General features: G+C 34.3%; 1 protein-coding gene across 1 annotated transcript in view; it reads left to right on the top strand.

Moving 5' to 3' along the window:
- LOC145293925 (DNA-binding protein P3A2-like) overlaps positions 1-16,597 on the top strand; it is a 50,025-nt gene that overhangs the window by 11,734 nt on the left and 21,694 nt on the right. Inside the window, exons 2-4 of the mRNA XM_080140749.1 lie at positions 2,514-2,646; positions 9,482-9,802; positions 14,063-14,177. Of these exons, the coding sequence (XP_079996875.1) occupies positions 9,604-9,802; positions 14,063-14,177 (314 nt within the window). The 5' untranslated portion in view covers positions 2,514-2,646; positions 9,482-9,603. The remainder of the gene's footprint in view (positions 1-2,513; positions 2,647-9,481; positions 9,803-14,062; positions 14,178-16,597) is intronic.

Raw genomic sequence — 16,597 nt, 5'->3', positions numbered from 1 at the left:
CCCCCCTCCATAGCTATGGGTAAAATAACAACTTGTATTTAACTAAACATGATCAGAAATTTAATGCTCAACATGTAAATATGTCTTGACATTTATACACGTTGATGTGTGTATGTACATACCTGTGTAAGCGGTCATTTAGAAAGAATGCTACAGCAACTGTGCAATGATGTTAAATATCGATAGCTCAAATGATAGGGAACGTGAGTGGAGCACTAAATGTTTTGGTTTCAATTCTAGCTGATAGCACCCAAGTAATATATACATTTTGTTTAAACTATTAAAATCAGTACTATATATTAAGCACACTATAATATTCAATAGAGAATTGTTTCTATAATAATAAATACAAAATCTGCATGAATTAAAATATATTTAAGAATATTTCACAACTGTACAAGGCCAAATGCCCTCTTCGCCCCGCTAATGTAAAAAAAATAATAAATCTTTGAATGTTTGTAAGTTGAAAAAGAAATGCTTATTTTGAACTGAATTTTTTTCTTTTTTACATGAATAATAGTGCACAGTAAAAATGGCACAAGTCAATAATTAGAAAAAAAAAAAATCACAATGCAAGAACATAGAAAAGGGACAAGCATGATAAATATCTGGCCTGTGTGAAAGATGAATTAGTTCAATTGTCAGTAGTTTAATTATTGAATTAGTTCAATCGTCAGTAGTTCAATTATTGAATTAGTTCAATTGTCAGTAGTTCAATTATTGAATTAGTTCAATTGTCAGTAGTGCAATTATTGAATTAGTTCAATTGTCAGTGGTTCAATTATTGAATTAGTTCAATGGTCAGTGGTTCAATTGAATTATTTCAATTGTCAGTGGTTCAATTATTGAATTATTTCAATTGTCAGTGGTTCAATTATTGAATTATTTCAATTGTCAGTGGTTCAATTATTGAATTATTTCAATTGTCAGTGGTTCAATTATTGAATTATTTCAATTGTCAGTGGTTCAATTATTGAATTATTTCAATTGTCAGTGGTTCAATTATTGAATTATTTCAATTGTCAGTGGTTCAATTATTGAATTATTTCAATTGTCAGTGGTTCAATTATTGAATTATTTCAATTGTCAGTGGTTCAATTATTGAATTATTTCAATGGTCAGTGGTTCAATTATTGAATTATTTCAATTGTCAGTGGTTCAATTATTGAATTATTTCAATTGTCAGTGGTTCAATTATTGAATTATTTCAATTGTCAGTGGTTCAATTATTGAATTATTTCAATGGTTAGTGGTTCAATAATTGAATTAGTTCAATGGTTGGTGGTTCAATTATTGAATTAGTTCAATTATTGAATTATTTCAATGGTCAGTGGTTCAATTATTGAATTATTTCAATGGTCAGTGGTTCAATTATTGAATTATTTCAATGGTCAGTGGTTCAATTATTGAATTATTTCAATTGTCAGTGGTTCAATTATTGAATTATTTCAATTGTCAGTGGTTCAATTATTGAATTAGTATCATCGTCAGTGGTTCAATTATTGAATTAGTTCAATTGTCAGTGGTTCAATTATTGAATTATTTCAATTGTCAGTGGTTCAATTATTGAATTAGTTCAATGGTTAGTGGTTCAATAATTGAATTAGTTCAATGGTTAGTGGTTCAATTATTGAGTTAGTTCAATGGTTAGTGGTTCAATTATTGAATTATTTCAATTGTCAGTGGTTCAATTATTGAATTATTTCAATTGTCAGTGGTTCAATTATTGAATTATTTCAATGGTTAGTGGTTCAATTATTAAATTAGTTCAATTGTCAGTGGTTCAATTATTGAACAGAACCCAAAACTAAAAATGTGTTATTATAATTTATATATTATTAGTTGAGAGCTTTATAACAAAGAAAAATAAGCATAATCCTGTGTGGAAGATGATCACCCACTTTCTGACTAGTGTTTGAATGATGAGTAACCATTTTAGTTAATTATTAGATGTAATCATGTTCTTATTTTATGACTTATGGTCTCGATTGCAGTGCTAACGTTACAAATTTTATCCAATGTTTTTTTTTCTATTATAGTAAAGCAGAAATACATACAAAACTTTGCTGATAGTATTTGCATAATTTAAATGGTTTCCAGCTTATTTAACAGTTCTTTTAACCCAAGTTGATAAAATAATAATTAGTTGAAAAAAAAAATCAATTTGTAATGCTACTAAGACTTAAAACGATTCATGAAGGAGGTAGAGGAGTTAGATGCCTTTGGTTTCATTAAAGAATGACTACCTGTCTCTGTAGCCGTACATGTGTACTCAGTGTCTTAATTGAAATGGATTAAAGTTGTTTAGCAAAAATGTTGCTGTTTTTTTTTTTTGTTTTTGTTTTTTTTGCACCGTCTTGTCAACAGACACACACACACGGTGAAGAAGGGGAGCAGGTTGGCAAATTTATCTTGATTTCAGCTTTTTTGTTTTTGCCACCAGTAGTTACTCATAATCTTGCTATATCAAACAACGCATTGCTTTAAATATATATTCTTTTGTTTCCCTGTAGGTGTCCAACCAATTCTTTAAGTGTGAGATTGACATAATTTATTAAATAACAGAAGAATTGTGGCCTCCTTTATATCAAGTGAACACAAAACAGATGACTTGTAACCATGAATAAGTGAGGAAAATTAGAACAGGTAAGTCTGCCTTTCCTCATTCTAAAATTATTTCTTCTTCATCATCATCATCATCAGTTTAACGTCCATTTTATATGCTGGCATGCATTGGACTGTTTTTAGAAATTTACTTCTGGACAAGTCTTTATTTATCTGTTTCTCTCAGGTACATCCTTATCACTTCCTTTCATGTTTTCCCTGGCCTTACTCTGTGAATTGACCCTGCTACCTCAACTGTTCTACATCTACTAACCCAAGAATTCTCATCCATTCTTTCAATGTGACCATACCGTCAAAGTTTACTCTTCTGCACACATCTCCCTATACTGTCCGGGTTTAATATTTCTTTTAAGATCATCAGATTTATGACTATCTTTAAGACTCACATTACACATCATATCATTCTTATATCATTTCCATCCATGTAATACATGTTCTCAACACTCACTGGCCAGGTTTCACTTCCATACATTATCACTAGGGCTATGATATGAGCATATTCTTTTCATTATTTTGACTCTTGAGTATATATCTGACACAGTTAGACACAGTTAATCAATCGAGAACCACACCATTCTATCTAAAAACATATAAGATATTAACTGGTATATACTCCAGAGTCAAAATAATGAAAAGAAGATTCTCTTGTCATAGCCCTAGTTATCACATCCTACATATATATGCTTGATAAACTCTTCCCTTGGTCAACAATAATAACGTTCCGCTCATTAGTAATGGCAGAAATTCCCTGACCTTACTTCATCTACTCCTAACTCTTTCAATTACTGTAGCAGCAGGAGCAGCGTATACTCACAGCTTAAGACTTTAAATATGTTTATTCTATAACAGCACTGCTGATTGGTTGTAGCAGTCAACTTCCTTTCTGGCTTGCCCAATCAGACATCATCTTTCAGTTGAGTGGAACACATGACAGAAGTGCATAAAGATTAAGCCATAGCAATTCTCTCTCTCCCTTTTCTTCCCAGCTCTTGCTAACAGCACACTTCTCTATTGAAGTGTGACTTCGCCTGGGCCGTTTGACCCTTGGCTGGTGAGAAAACAAACAAGCCAACATGGCTACCACTGCACATGGACTTCAATGCATGGACCTACTGTCTAATCATTCATCTATATCCGTACATGATAACTCTTTCCACAACTAACCCTTTTCTTTATACAAGCATACTAACGACGATAATCAAAAATTTTGTTATTAAAAGTTAGAAAAAGACTTCTTGTCTTCATTCTACATCAGATTAGCACCTGATCCTCTCTGTGTGCCAACATCATCAATAACATTTCTGAACAACTACAATAACTTTCTCCACATCTGAGTTCTTATCTATTTCAATTTATTAAAACAAAACATATTCTTTTTGCACAGTAATATTTACTTATTTAAATTGTCACAATCTAATTTAAATGGTGTTAATTGCATAGCAAGTCTTGTGGTTATGGCAACACAAAAATCGCATCGCCAATAGAATGCATGAGCCCACTAGACAATCCAGATGATGTAGAAACATGGATAAGGCATTGGCCAGGGTAAGAAAACTAAAAGATAAAAGAAGCAAAGGGGATCAAAATCAAATTACTGGCATATTCTTCACAACAGCTGCATGTCAATATATATCATTTAATTGGAAATCATTACTGAGATGAGTATTCTTTATTAATTTATTTTATTGCGGACTATTATCCTCATCTTCCACAACGTTTCGGCCAACTATTCCTCTGGCCTTCATCAGGTGGTAACCGCGACGGGATAGGAACTCCAAAGGAATAGTTGGCTGAAACATCGTGAAACAACAACTAAGAAAGATGAGGATAATAGTCCGCAATAAATAAATTAATAAATAATAATCATCTCAATAATGAATTCCAATCAAAATAATATATATACCATTTGGTAAGGACCCGACCATGTAAGATCAGACAATGAATAAACATGGATTTATAAGACCAAAAAAGTCCCCCCCCCCCACACACACACAGACGTTCAGCTTTATATTATAGATTTAATTGGAATTCATTATTGAGATTAGTATTATTTATTTATTTATTGCAGACTATTATCCTCATCTTTCTTAGATGCTGTTTCACAACATTTCGGCCAGCTATTCCTCTGGCCTTTGTCAGGTGGTAACTTACTTGGCTAAAAACGTGGTGTGATGGCAACAACTATAGAAGGCAGTAATTGATGAGAATGCAGTTAGGAGAGTCGGAGTTCCTATCTCGTCGCAGTTACCACCTGACGAAGGGCAGAGGAATAGTTGGCCGAAACGTTGTGAAACAACATCTAGGAAAGATGAGAATAATAGTCCGCAATAAAATAAATTAATAAGCTGCATGTGAAGCAATTCAGAGTTTCAATATCTAAAAAATTTGAAAGAGATGACCTTTAAAGATATTGGCACAACAATAAAAAGGAATATCAGACCAAGGAAAAGGTTATTCGTCGCTGAAAGAACAAAGTTTGTGAAAACAAAAATGCATCTTGATAAGTCTATTTGTACAATTTGTACACTGATTCAAAGAAAGAGCAAGATATTGCAAATTTTAAAAACTTGGTTCCAGTGAAACTAGTCACCAACATTAAGCCTACAAATAAGAAAGTCAAACGTAGTTTATCATGCATTATCTATTTTCTTTTAATGATAGAATATATACAAAAGAAAGATGAAGTCTAAAAATAATAGCATTACATCAGCTTATTAAAAGTTTGTTAGTAGCAGCAGTGAATGTTGTTTTACGCATCGATTCACTATTGGACAAAATCTCCAATCACTAGGTTCTTTTTAGTCAATCACAGATGCAAGAATATTCACTCCCAATTCCAGCACATAATGTAAAAACTCACACAGCTTTCTTCCTTGTTCCTGTTCATTTTCTAGAGACAACACACATGTGAATGTCACAATCCAGCCTAGGTCCTTTGTCACTGGAAAGCTTTCAGAAAGTAGCACACACATAACAAGAGATACATGAACTGATAAACATAACGACAGCATATACACACTGCTAACCTATAGTAATTTATTGGCAAAAAAATGCACGCTAATATTCACACATATACCTATAGCTATTCCGTTTTAATCAAATTGATTGATTGCCTGCTCCAATTAGGGACCCCCACTCCCACTGCAGTGATTTAGTCCACAATACATTGTAGTCTACATTGCACTGTAGAGAATCTATTGTTGATTTTATAAAATTTTCTGTAAATAATGGCTTCACTTAAAGTTTAAAATGCAAAAGTCAGTGATTTTATAGGCTGGGCCCTTTGTTACGTTGCGCAAGGACCCCAGGTTGGGAACGGTCGTAGTTAGTAAGTTCCCCGCTGCAACAAAACCAAGCAGCCGTCTTTTATTGATCGTCTATTTTGTTTAGTTTTCTGGTTGTTATGGTAACGGCCAAGACAGCAGAGTTATTTCCCCTTGACCGTGCATTTTTCTCTCTTACTTGCCGTCAGCTGCCAATCGCTTGTCATAACAATGTTGCCGGCTGAAAGAAAATTAACATGCACACAAAGATCAGCCGTAACTCAGCATACCAATCAAGACGTAAGACACGCTGGCTTTTTATATAAAAATATATTTTGTGTTAGAATTATTTTTCTCGTTCTGTACATAGAGATTTTTAACAGTTCACAATTTAACGGTGCGGCTTACTGTTCTGTTTCAGTGATGGAGAGGGGGGGAAACGTTATGCTCTCGACAATGCACGTCTCATCTATCGACGTCTCTCTCTCACTTTTTTTTCTTCTTCTCCTCTCCTCTTCTTCTCTACTGCTGGACTCCAAAAATCACCTCTTTATATTAGCATGTGTTTTTGCTCGGTAATTTTCCACGCCACTGGTCGATCAACTGTTATCGATAATGGATCACGCATTTCCTGGTCACGTTTCTCAGTTTTCGTTGTACACATGCATTTCTGCATCTGACCCAGAGACATCGTAACCCATTTCTCTTCAGTTGACCGACTATTGAATTTGTTTATACACATGCGTTGCCAAACTCATGCTAGCTTCATATGACATTCCGTTCTACATTGCAGTGCAAGGAATGTCACGTTTCAGCCAAAAATGCGTCTCCCCACAATCTTCACTTTTGTAAACAAAAACATCGTCGTCCGATTTCTCTGTTTACGACGTAATTATTTTTGCCGCTTCCACTGGTGGACAATCGATATTCGATGGCTACCTTTCAAATCTTTTATTATCTTTTTTTAAAGAAGTTTTTCTTTTCAGTTATGTATCGGATGGTCCCAGCCATCCATTACATAACACCTTCTGCTTGTGCGGTGATAAGACTTCTCAAATGCACTTTGATGTTAGATTGTATAAAAGTGTTAACTTTTGTCAAAACCAAACTTCTTTCTTTAATTGGATTTTTCAATTTTCGATGCTTATCAGATGCAACAAATAAACATCTATATATATAAAAGCAAAAATGTGTGTGTATGTATGTTCACTTTTTGTGTATGTCCTCAAAAGGCTTTTTTTGGCGAGCTTCTCGCTTGGCGCCCTCATTCTTAAAACTTTTTATATCACGTCTAAATCATAATATCTACGAGTTAACAATGGGGTTGCCTGTCTATTTAATTTGCCCGACTTTGAAACGTTAAATATTCCACATTTTTGGATTGCCACATGTTGCTTTTGTTTTTCGGTATAAAAAAAGTGAAACTCAATTCGCATATTAAGCTCCCTGGCCCACGGTCAGTGGTCTCCAGAAAGCGATGTAACGTTTGGTCAATGTCGTCACATCAGACAGTTGCTTTCATTTCAAGACACTCCCCTAATAAACGGGGGAGCTGCTTTTCGTTCCCCAAAATTCGTTAAAGGCTGTCCTGCACAAAATCTTAACTGCTGAACAGCCATTGCTTACGTCATGTTTCAAGGTCAAACATCACGCACCTTAACTTCCTCGCACCTGTCAATTTCAATTTATAAACGTTAACACACTTATCAATTCCTCTTCCCTCGTGGCCGAGATGGTTAGGTGTCTGGCAATTTTTCCCTTTCGTTTCCACCTTCGCGTCAAGGCTTCGGGGTTCAAGCCTACCTTCCTACTAAAGCTTTTTTTTTTCTTTTACACCTCCAAACGCCCGGCCATGTTTTGATCTAAAACAACAACACATCTCCAAACACCCGGGCAATGCCAGGTACCCCCCTCCCCGCTTGTCCATATATATATAAAAGCGAAAATGTGTCTTTGCTTGTTTGTCTGTTTGTGCGTTTTTGTGTATATCCGCAAAAGCAAACAGGATAGCAAACAGGATCCTGAACAGAAGCGTGCGTTCCATCCTAACCATCATCAATGGACCTGAGGTCATCTCATCAGCATCAGACAAGGCCAAACTATTCGCCAAGAACTTTGTAGCTAACTCTACCCTCTGCGACAAAGGGCATCAACTCCCCGTATTTCCTCCTACAACAGACAACACCCTATCCAACATACAAATATCTGTTCACAAGGTTGCCAAGCTAATCAAGAACCTTGATTCCAGTAAAGCAACTGGCCCAGACGGCATTCCAATTATAGTGTTAAAAAGCCTTTGACCAGAACTTGCCCCCATACTTACAAAACTGTTTAAGCATTGCCTTAAGGAGAAGTGCTTTCCAACACTCTGGAAAACCTCGTCAGTATGCCCTGTATTTAAGAACTCGGGTGATAAATCATCCCCCTCTCAGTACAGACCAATAAGTCTCTTGTGTGTCATGAGTAAGTTACTGGAATCCATATTAAATAAAGAAGTAGCCAACCACCTCAGCAGAAATAACATCCTTAGTGACATGCAATATGGTTTCCGTTCTGCTAGATCTACAGCTGATGTGCTAACAGTTATATCCCATAGGATTAGTGAATCTCTCGACAAAGGCTTCTTTTCTAGGGCAGTTGCTCTTGACATATCAAAACCAAGCTCTTAACTTTACATCATCAATGCTCTGTTCCTCATCTAGCATCAATTGAAATGGATGTCTCTCGTCTTGGGGAGGCTTCATGTTTTGACAAGCTCCTGGGTTTGACCTTTACTCCTGATCTGAAATGGAACACGTATATAAAGTCTGTTGCCCGGGCCGCTGGGAAAATGGTAGGATCCTTCTACCGCTCGAGAAGATCTCTCACTACTGATGCAATTCTCTATCTCTATAAAAGCCAAGTATGTCCAAAGATGGAGTACTGCTGCCACATCTGGGCTGGAGCTTCAAAAAACAGCCTATCCTGCCTTGACAAAGTACAAAATAGACTTTGTGGCTTAGTGGGGGATGCTCTCTTCTCTTCCCTGCAACCTATCTACAATTACCAATTCTGATTCCAAGTCTTTAAAATTTCTAAATGTAGAGTTGTTTTTTACCACAAAAAAATATGAAATATGTACATATAATTTCTTAAATGTAAAAATACATGTGTGGAAATGATCTACGGATTTTAGTTTTACTGGTAGTTTAAAACCAATGAATACTTATCTTTTCATCATTAATGCGAGCCATGGAAAATTAAGTTAATCAAAAACAAGCAAATAAAAACCATGAAAAGAATTGTTTTTGGCATTGGAAAATAGACACAATTTTTTTTTTTTTTTTTCCGATACTGATCCCAAATTTTTTTTTTTTTTTTTTAATTCCAATCCCGATTAATCGTCCCAATACTACCAATTGTCAGGCACTTACTTTTGACAGGATGGAGGCAAAACATATTCTTCATTATGATTTAATACATTGTGCTTATCACTATGTGCTCATTACACTTTATTTTAGCTTATCTTGCCAACGTTTGGCAAACAACAACAAAAAAAACAAAATCACGTAACTGGATTTCCTTTAATTCTTTTTGTTTATTTTTCTTTGCAGCCTTTACTGACCCATAGTCCATTGGTGTAGCTCTGGCCCTTTGACTATTATTGTCTTCCACTTGGGTTGCTTACCAGCACCCCCACTTCCTTTCTCTGTGTTCTCTGAATCAGTTATTCCTCATGAACAGCAGCAGTGGTAGTGTCATCCTGTCTGCCATGACCAACCTCAGTGGCCTCTCTGCTCACATGGACACTGGAAGTATCATGAGTGATGGCCTCAGTGATGAGCCGAGTTCTCCAGAAAGTGAACCTTTTGATGAAACTGACCTCCTCAACAACACAATCAACGACTCAGTTACTTCCCAACTGGCCAATGCAGGTAATTACTGTTTGTATCTTGAACCATCCTATGTTGATTAGTGCATGCTAATGACGCAAACTATTTATATTGGCATTTTTTATAAAGAAATGTTAACATCCTATTTAAACTTCACATATGCATATATATTTAAAATAGAAATTGAAAAGCAAAAACGATGCAATTTTAAAATCAATAGAATCATTTATTTTTTTAATATATAATACTCGTCTATCTATAACAACCACTGACAATTTCTCTCACTTTCTGTCTATGCCTAAGATTAAACGAAAATTTCATGAGCAGAGTTTCTTTTCCAGAAATGTTCGTCTGTGGAACACAGTATCGTAGGGATGCTTCTCAGCTGGCTATAACATGATATTTTACATGAAACTTGAAAGCTATGTTTTTGTTGAGCTATCTTTCTATAATTAAACCATACCCAAGTTCCACCATTACCGACCATCATGCTGTTGTTTCACCATTTGCCTAATACTCATTAACACTTATCCTAGAGTAGCCGCCAGGCCTTTATAAGTAGTGACTCCCAAGGAAGAAAAATAAAAATGCTGAGATTTTCTGACATTTTAAAATGTTTTCTTTAGAGCAAGACTTTCTTTTTGTATTTTTTCTTTCTTTTCCTCATTTCTGATTGGAGCATTTGAAAAAGCAATAAACACAGTTAAAGATCACATGAATTTTGATTTTCTAGTGACATCATGTCCAGAGCAATAAAAAAAAAAAACACAGTTAAAGATCACATGAATTTTGATTTTCTAGTGACATCATGTCCAGAGCAATTAAAAAAAAAACACAGTTAAAGATCACATGGATTTTGATTTTCTAGTGGCATCATGTCCAGAGCAATAAAAAAAAAAAAACACAGTTAAAGATCACATGGATTTTGATTTTCTAGTGACATCATGTCCAGAGCAATAAAAAAAAAAAAAAAAAAAAAAAAAAAATGATTTGAAGACAGATATTGTTGAAACTGGGTTTTTTTAATTTTTAAATAAATTAATGTTTATTAAAAAAAATAAATTCTGTGTTATACTGGCTTTTTAACTTACAGATTCTAGGTCAAATTCACACAATGCTTACACTGAGAAAAAAAAATCTAATTATTATTATGATTATTTAAGCTGAGATTTTTGACATTTAAAAATGTCTTCTTTGATAGAAAACCTGTTTTGTTTTGTCTTTTTTTTGTGTTTTTTATTTCCTTTTTCTTTTCGTCATTTTATTGGTATTAATCCTAGGATGGAGAAGGAGTGCTCCCATTGAAATAGAAAATGTCAAGTCTGGGTGATGTGTTGTGTTTGGTGGCACGTGTTTGTATAAAAAAAACTTCATATCTTATGAAGCATCATGTATGAATTTTTAAAATAGATATCGAAAAATTGCATGATTTTTGGTTTTCAATTTCTATTTTAAATATTAAGCTTTTTATAATGCAAGAATACATGTATTCCATAATTTAGAAAAAGGATTATTTAAATTGGAATATTCATAAAATAAGATTATGTTTAAAAAAAATAATCTTAATATATTTTTTATTAAAACTCCAAATCCTACATAAAGTATGAAAATATGACTACCTAATCAACAACTTCCTTGGCCTTTTGACTGGGAGCAATGTGTCATATCTGTTCTGATAAAACACTTCATTCTTGGTCAGTGAAGGAGACAAACTTTTATTTTGGTCCTAATTCAGAATACTCTTTTTTTGGAGAGCTGGATTTTTCCCATATTAAAAAACAACTCTGCACTCGTAGAGAGGCAAGTAAATAGGGACATGTAATTACAACATGACTAATTGAAGCAAATCTCTAATCTGAATGAATAAATGTGGCAGTTGGGACCATTTCGGTAAGGATGTACAGTTTTTTTTATTATATTGCTTATGAGTAGTAGTTGGACAAAAATCAGAAGCTCACAGTATTAATGCTGGAGTCCCTCAGGGGTCCATCCTGATTTACCTTAATGATCTTGCAAATCACATCCTTACATCATTTGTAGACATTTATGCTGATGACACTACCATCTATGGTAGCACATCTAAGACTGTAAACGATCAAGTTCTCTCCAATTCTCTCTCCTCTGATCTTGAGCACGTGGTACAATGGGGAAAGGAGTAGCTGGTTACTTTTAATGCATCTAAAACCAAGCTTCTATCTTTACATCATCAACATTCTGATCCCTATCTGGCATCAATTGAAATGAATTGTTCTCATCTTGGGTAGGCGTCATGTTTTGACAAGCTTCTGGGCTTGACTCCTGATCTGAAATGGAATACGTACATCAAATCTGTTGCCAAGACCACTGGAAAAATGGTGGGATCCTTCTATCGATCCAGTAGATATCTCACTGCTGATGCAATTCTCTATCTATATAAGAGCCAGGTACATCCAGGCACATCTGGGCAGGAGCTGCTAGAAAGGACTTGTTCTGCCTTGATAGAGTTCAAAATAGACTTCATAGCCTCATAGAAGATGTCCTTTTCTCTTCCCTGCAACCTCTATCTCACAGAAGAGATGTTTTGAGTTTGTCTCTGCTTTATCGTTACTTTCATGGCAAATGCTCGATTGAGCTTTCAATCTATGGTTCCTCCTCACCAAACTTCCACAAGAAACACTCGTCTAGTTGAAAACACTATCAATAATTCCCCCCCCCCCCATTCTTTATCTTTGCCTAAACCTAAACGTAGATTCCATGAACAAAGCTTCTTTCTCAGCAGTGCACGCCTGTGGAACTGTCTTCCGTTTTCCTGCTTTCCAGCTGACTACAATCTGATTGTCTTCAAGTCCAACGTAAACAAGTTCTTGATGAGCTGTTCCACTTAAGTTAACAAATTTACCGAATTTCCATTACTAACGATTACTATATTATCCTATTGACTACTGTACACTCTTAACCCTTATCCTCAAGTGGTCTCTGGGCCTTGATAAGTGGTGATGCCTATGTAAAAAAAAAAAAGATGTATATGCAATATCAGTTACAAGATTAACTAATTTGCATATTGGCTTTGAAAAAGAGCATTTTATTGATTAACTATTATTTTTTTATTGTTTTTAAATTCAATGATCGTTTTGATTTTCATATAACAAATAATTATGTGTTTATAAATGGTTTTATTTCCTAGACAAATATTTAGCATTTGTGTTCAAATATTCCTTTCTTTAGAGGAATACTTGTACTTGTACTTGAAACGACATTCACCCTGGAGGAGTTGAGTCGGCTTCATGAAGATGCACATCTCTTACCGCTGCGGCCCAAGCCCGGCAATCGGAGGCAAGATCCCTCTTTAGAGGAATCAACTTGATTTTCAGACAATTGTGATCTATTTCTAAATTGGAAGTGAAAAAGGCAAATCAACTTTTTTTTTCCTTTCTTTTCTTTACGGTCACATTTAAAAGATAAATAAATTTGTATCAAAATCACCAAAAGTTAATGTTTATCTATGTATGAATAAGTGAGAAAGATTTTGTTTCATGTTTATAATATAATTATGAATGAAATGTTTATTATTTTAAAATAATGTTTCAAGTCGCAAACTTTGTGATGAATAACTATTCCAATATTTTTAAGCTTTTACCTGAATTGATTTTAACTGATATGAAGGTCAGTGATTGTGGAACAAAGAAGATAAACAAATTAGAATTCCTTTATTTTCTGCCTGATCATCAGACAGGTTGGACATTTTCGTTCTGTCTTAGCTCAGACACCAACTGACATTAAAGACAATAAAAAACCAGGCAAGTAAATAGGAACACGTGACTACATCATGCAGAGAACTTTTCAAAACTTATCATCGCCAGTTGCTGTGATTCGTTTTATGAATTAAGTCTTTTATTTGTAAGTCAGAAAAAGGTTCTTAAGTCTATTTGTATAATTGAGGCTTAGTCCGATTTATCTGCATGTGCCATACGGTGTCCTGCTCTCTCCTAACATGGCTGCTGGCATGTAGTCTCATGTTGTTCTTGTATAACTGTTATCTCAGAGTTAAAGCAGTGGAGGCAACTTTGCTTTTACAGAAAATAGTTATTTCCCTTTAACCATGTTATCTTCTTAACACTGTATCTTTTATAGAGATCACATGTTAGCCCCAGGAAAGAGGTTCTTTGATTTTTAAGAACTTCGACTGAAGTAAAATGAAACAAAAAGCGACAAGTTAATAAGTAGGTAGCAATAACGCATTGTTGGTTCTTTGTAAGATAGATTGTCAGTTAGCTTAGCATTGATGATTAGATAGTAGTACTGACTCATTTATTTTTTAATCAGGTCCTGTTGGGGTAGCTGCAGCAGCGGCCATTGTGAGTGGGAGGAAAAGGAAGCGGGCACATTCATTTGAAACCAATCCATCCATACGGAGGCGACAACAGACACGTTTGTTAAGGTAATGTCATCCTATTGTGTTCTCACCAACAGAAATCTTTGCTCTAAATTTTGTTTCAGTTTCTGAATTTTTGAGATAAAGATTGATTTGAACTACTTTTCTCATCTTGAGTTTATTCTCACAACATTTCAGTTGACATAACCTCCAATCTTCTTCAGGGGTATGTTGTTAAACTGTGAAATCTTTTTGTCAAATTCTGGAATCTGTTTTTAGTAATAATAAAAACATGTAAAAATGTTTCTGAATTTTTTTAGATGAGGATTGATAATTGTATTCGATTATTCAGTCTAATGTTCCCATCTTAAGTGTTATTCCAACCATCTTCAGGTATATCTTGTCAAACTTGAGTATCTGCATGGAACTTAGAATGGATTAATAAAAGATTCTGTTTGTAATTCTGTGCAGATTCCTGAGTTGGACAGAAACATTCCCCAGTTTGAGAAAAAGGTCGGAAGTTACATCGACCGAAATGTTGTGAGAATTAGACTCGAGATGAGAACAGTAGTCTGAATAATCTAAATTTGTTATTTTTTCCTTCCCTAAATCTTCTTTTAAAAAAAATATACACTCCTGATCAAAAATTTAAAACCACTTGAAAATCTTTAAAAAGAAACCATTTTTTTAAGGATAGATTTTAAACTCCTCCTACTTAAGGTTACGAATACTACAGCCTAAAAGGTTGGGGGGGGGGGCTATATTCCAAACATTTAATTCAGAAGTTTACATTTTTATAAAATGAGATATTTTACACATAATCAAAATTATAAGGCCAGGGGTATAAATTCTTCAAAATTGTACAAAAAGTGTATGAAAATATTGAACAACCAAATTTAATAATGAGTTCTACCTTCACTGGTTTTGATGATTTCAAAAATTCTTTGAAGCATGCTAGAAATAAGCATTTCCATTAGGGTGTGGGGATGTTGCGCCAGCTTCTGAAGATGGCTTCACGAAGTTCATTTTTTGTTGAATATTGTTTGGCATTTCAATAAACATCTCTCGTCATCCATGCCCAAACATTTTCAATTCAGTTCACGTCACGAAAATCCACTCAAAAACTTTTAAGTTTTGTAAATATATAAATGTAAAAAAAAAAAAAGCAGATTTGAATTACCCCACTTAAAAAAAGGGAGAAATAAAAATGACCTCTCCTCCCCCATCTATAAAAAAAAAAAACTTTTCCTGCACAGACAGTACTCTAGGCCACATTACCTTTTTTTATTTTTTATTTGTAAACAACTACTTGCCAACAACAATTTTAAATGTGATATTCGTTCAAAACAGACTGAAATACCCCTAAACATTAACTTTTTAATTGTAAGTCTTTATTTGGTAAAAATATCAAATTTTGATTTTATTATTTTTATTAAAAAAAATTGTAAATAAACGCACTCTCCATAAAAAATCAATCTTGGTTGTGAATGAATAATATAACTCATTATTATTATTTATTTTTATTTATTTATTTATTTTTAAATAAAAATATAAATCCAAAGATTAATTAAAGTCGTGTGAATATATAAAAAGACGCACTCTTGGTTGTGAAAATTCACTCGAACATGCCAAGGTGATGGTTAAACTAGTGTCAACCAAAACCTGTCCTTTTCTAAGTAAAGTCGGTCAGGGTCCTTATTTCCTAATCTGTCCATGTTTTGTATCATCCCTAACCAACTGCTTTACGCATGTGCCATGGTTCTTCTTCATATTAGGTTGTGTTGGGATTCTAGTGTAGATGAGTCCTGGATATGACCTTAAACTATATCCAATGGTGAAGCCCCAGCTTGCAGGTTTTGGGGAGTGTTGAGCCACCCTTTAATTGCCATTGCTTCCAGGTCCACTCCGACCCGGAGTGGTAGTACTTGTTAGGGTCCCAACTATGGGTTAAATAGAAACTGACTTAAAAAAAAGCAACAACAAATATATTCTATTAAAATCTTTTCTTCAAAATCACTGGATTCGGCATTAAATAACCTGAAATGGGTTGATATGCCGTAAAACAAAAACAACCAACCATCTAGTATATAGATGGTCATTAGGACACAAAGTTTAGTCCATAGTTTATGTACATAATAAGGTATCACACACAGCTACATACATTGTAGATAAGCGGCTTGTTAAACATGTCATTAGTGTCTCTACATTCGAGCTGAACTCTCATCTCTCAACTTTAAATCTCACCTAAGACTAATTCCATTGTTGTCGACCCTTTTCCTTATTCTCTTTCTAACAACCAGCATCTCCCGAATATCTCTACTTTTTTTTCTGCAAATCAGAGACGTCCATTTTCTTTCTCATCTTTCAAATTCTCTATCTTGACCCTCTGGCTGTTAACGGCTGTCATGACGTTGCTTTTTTTTTTTTTCAAATGGCCTGTTGCTTTTAATGTCTTTCTTTAATGTCTTTTTATAGTCATTCATTTT

The sequence above is a fragment of the Euprymna scolopes genome, chromosome 15, assembly GCF_053919585.1.
Source record: "Euprymna scolopes isolate OS-2025 chromosome 15, ASM5391958v1, whole genome shotgun sequence".
Taxonomy (NCBI): domain Eukaryota; kingdom Metazoa; phylum Mollusca; class Cephalopoda; order Sepiida; family Sepiolidae; genus Euprymna; species Euprymna scolopes.
The sequence above is the reverse complement of the archived record's forward strand: the minus strand, read 5'-3'. Positions and strand labels throughout refer to the sequence as shown.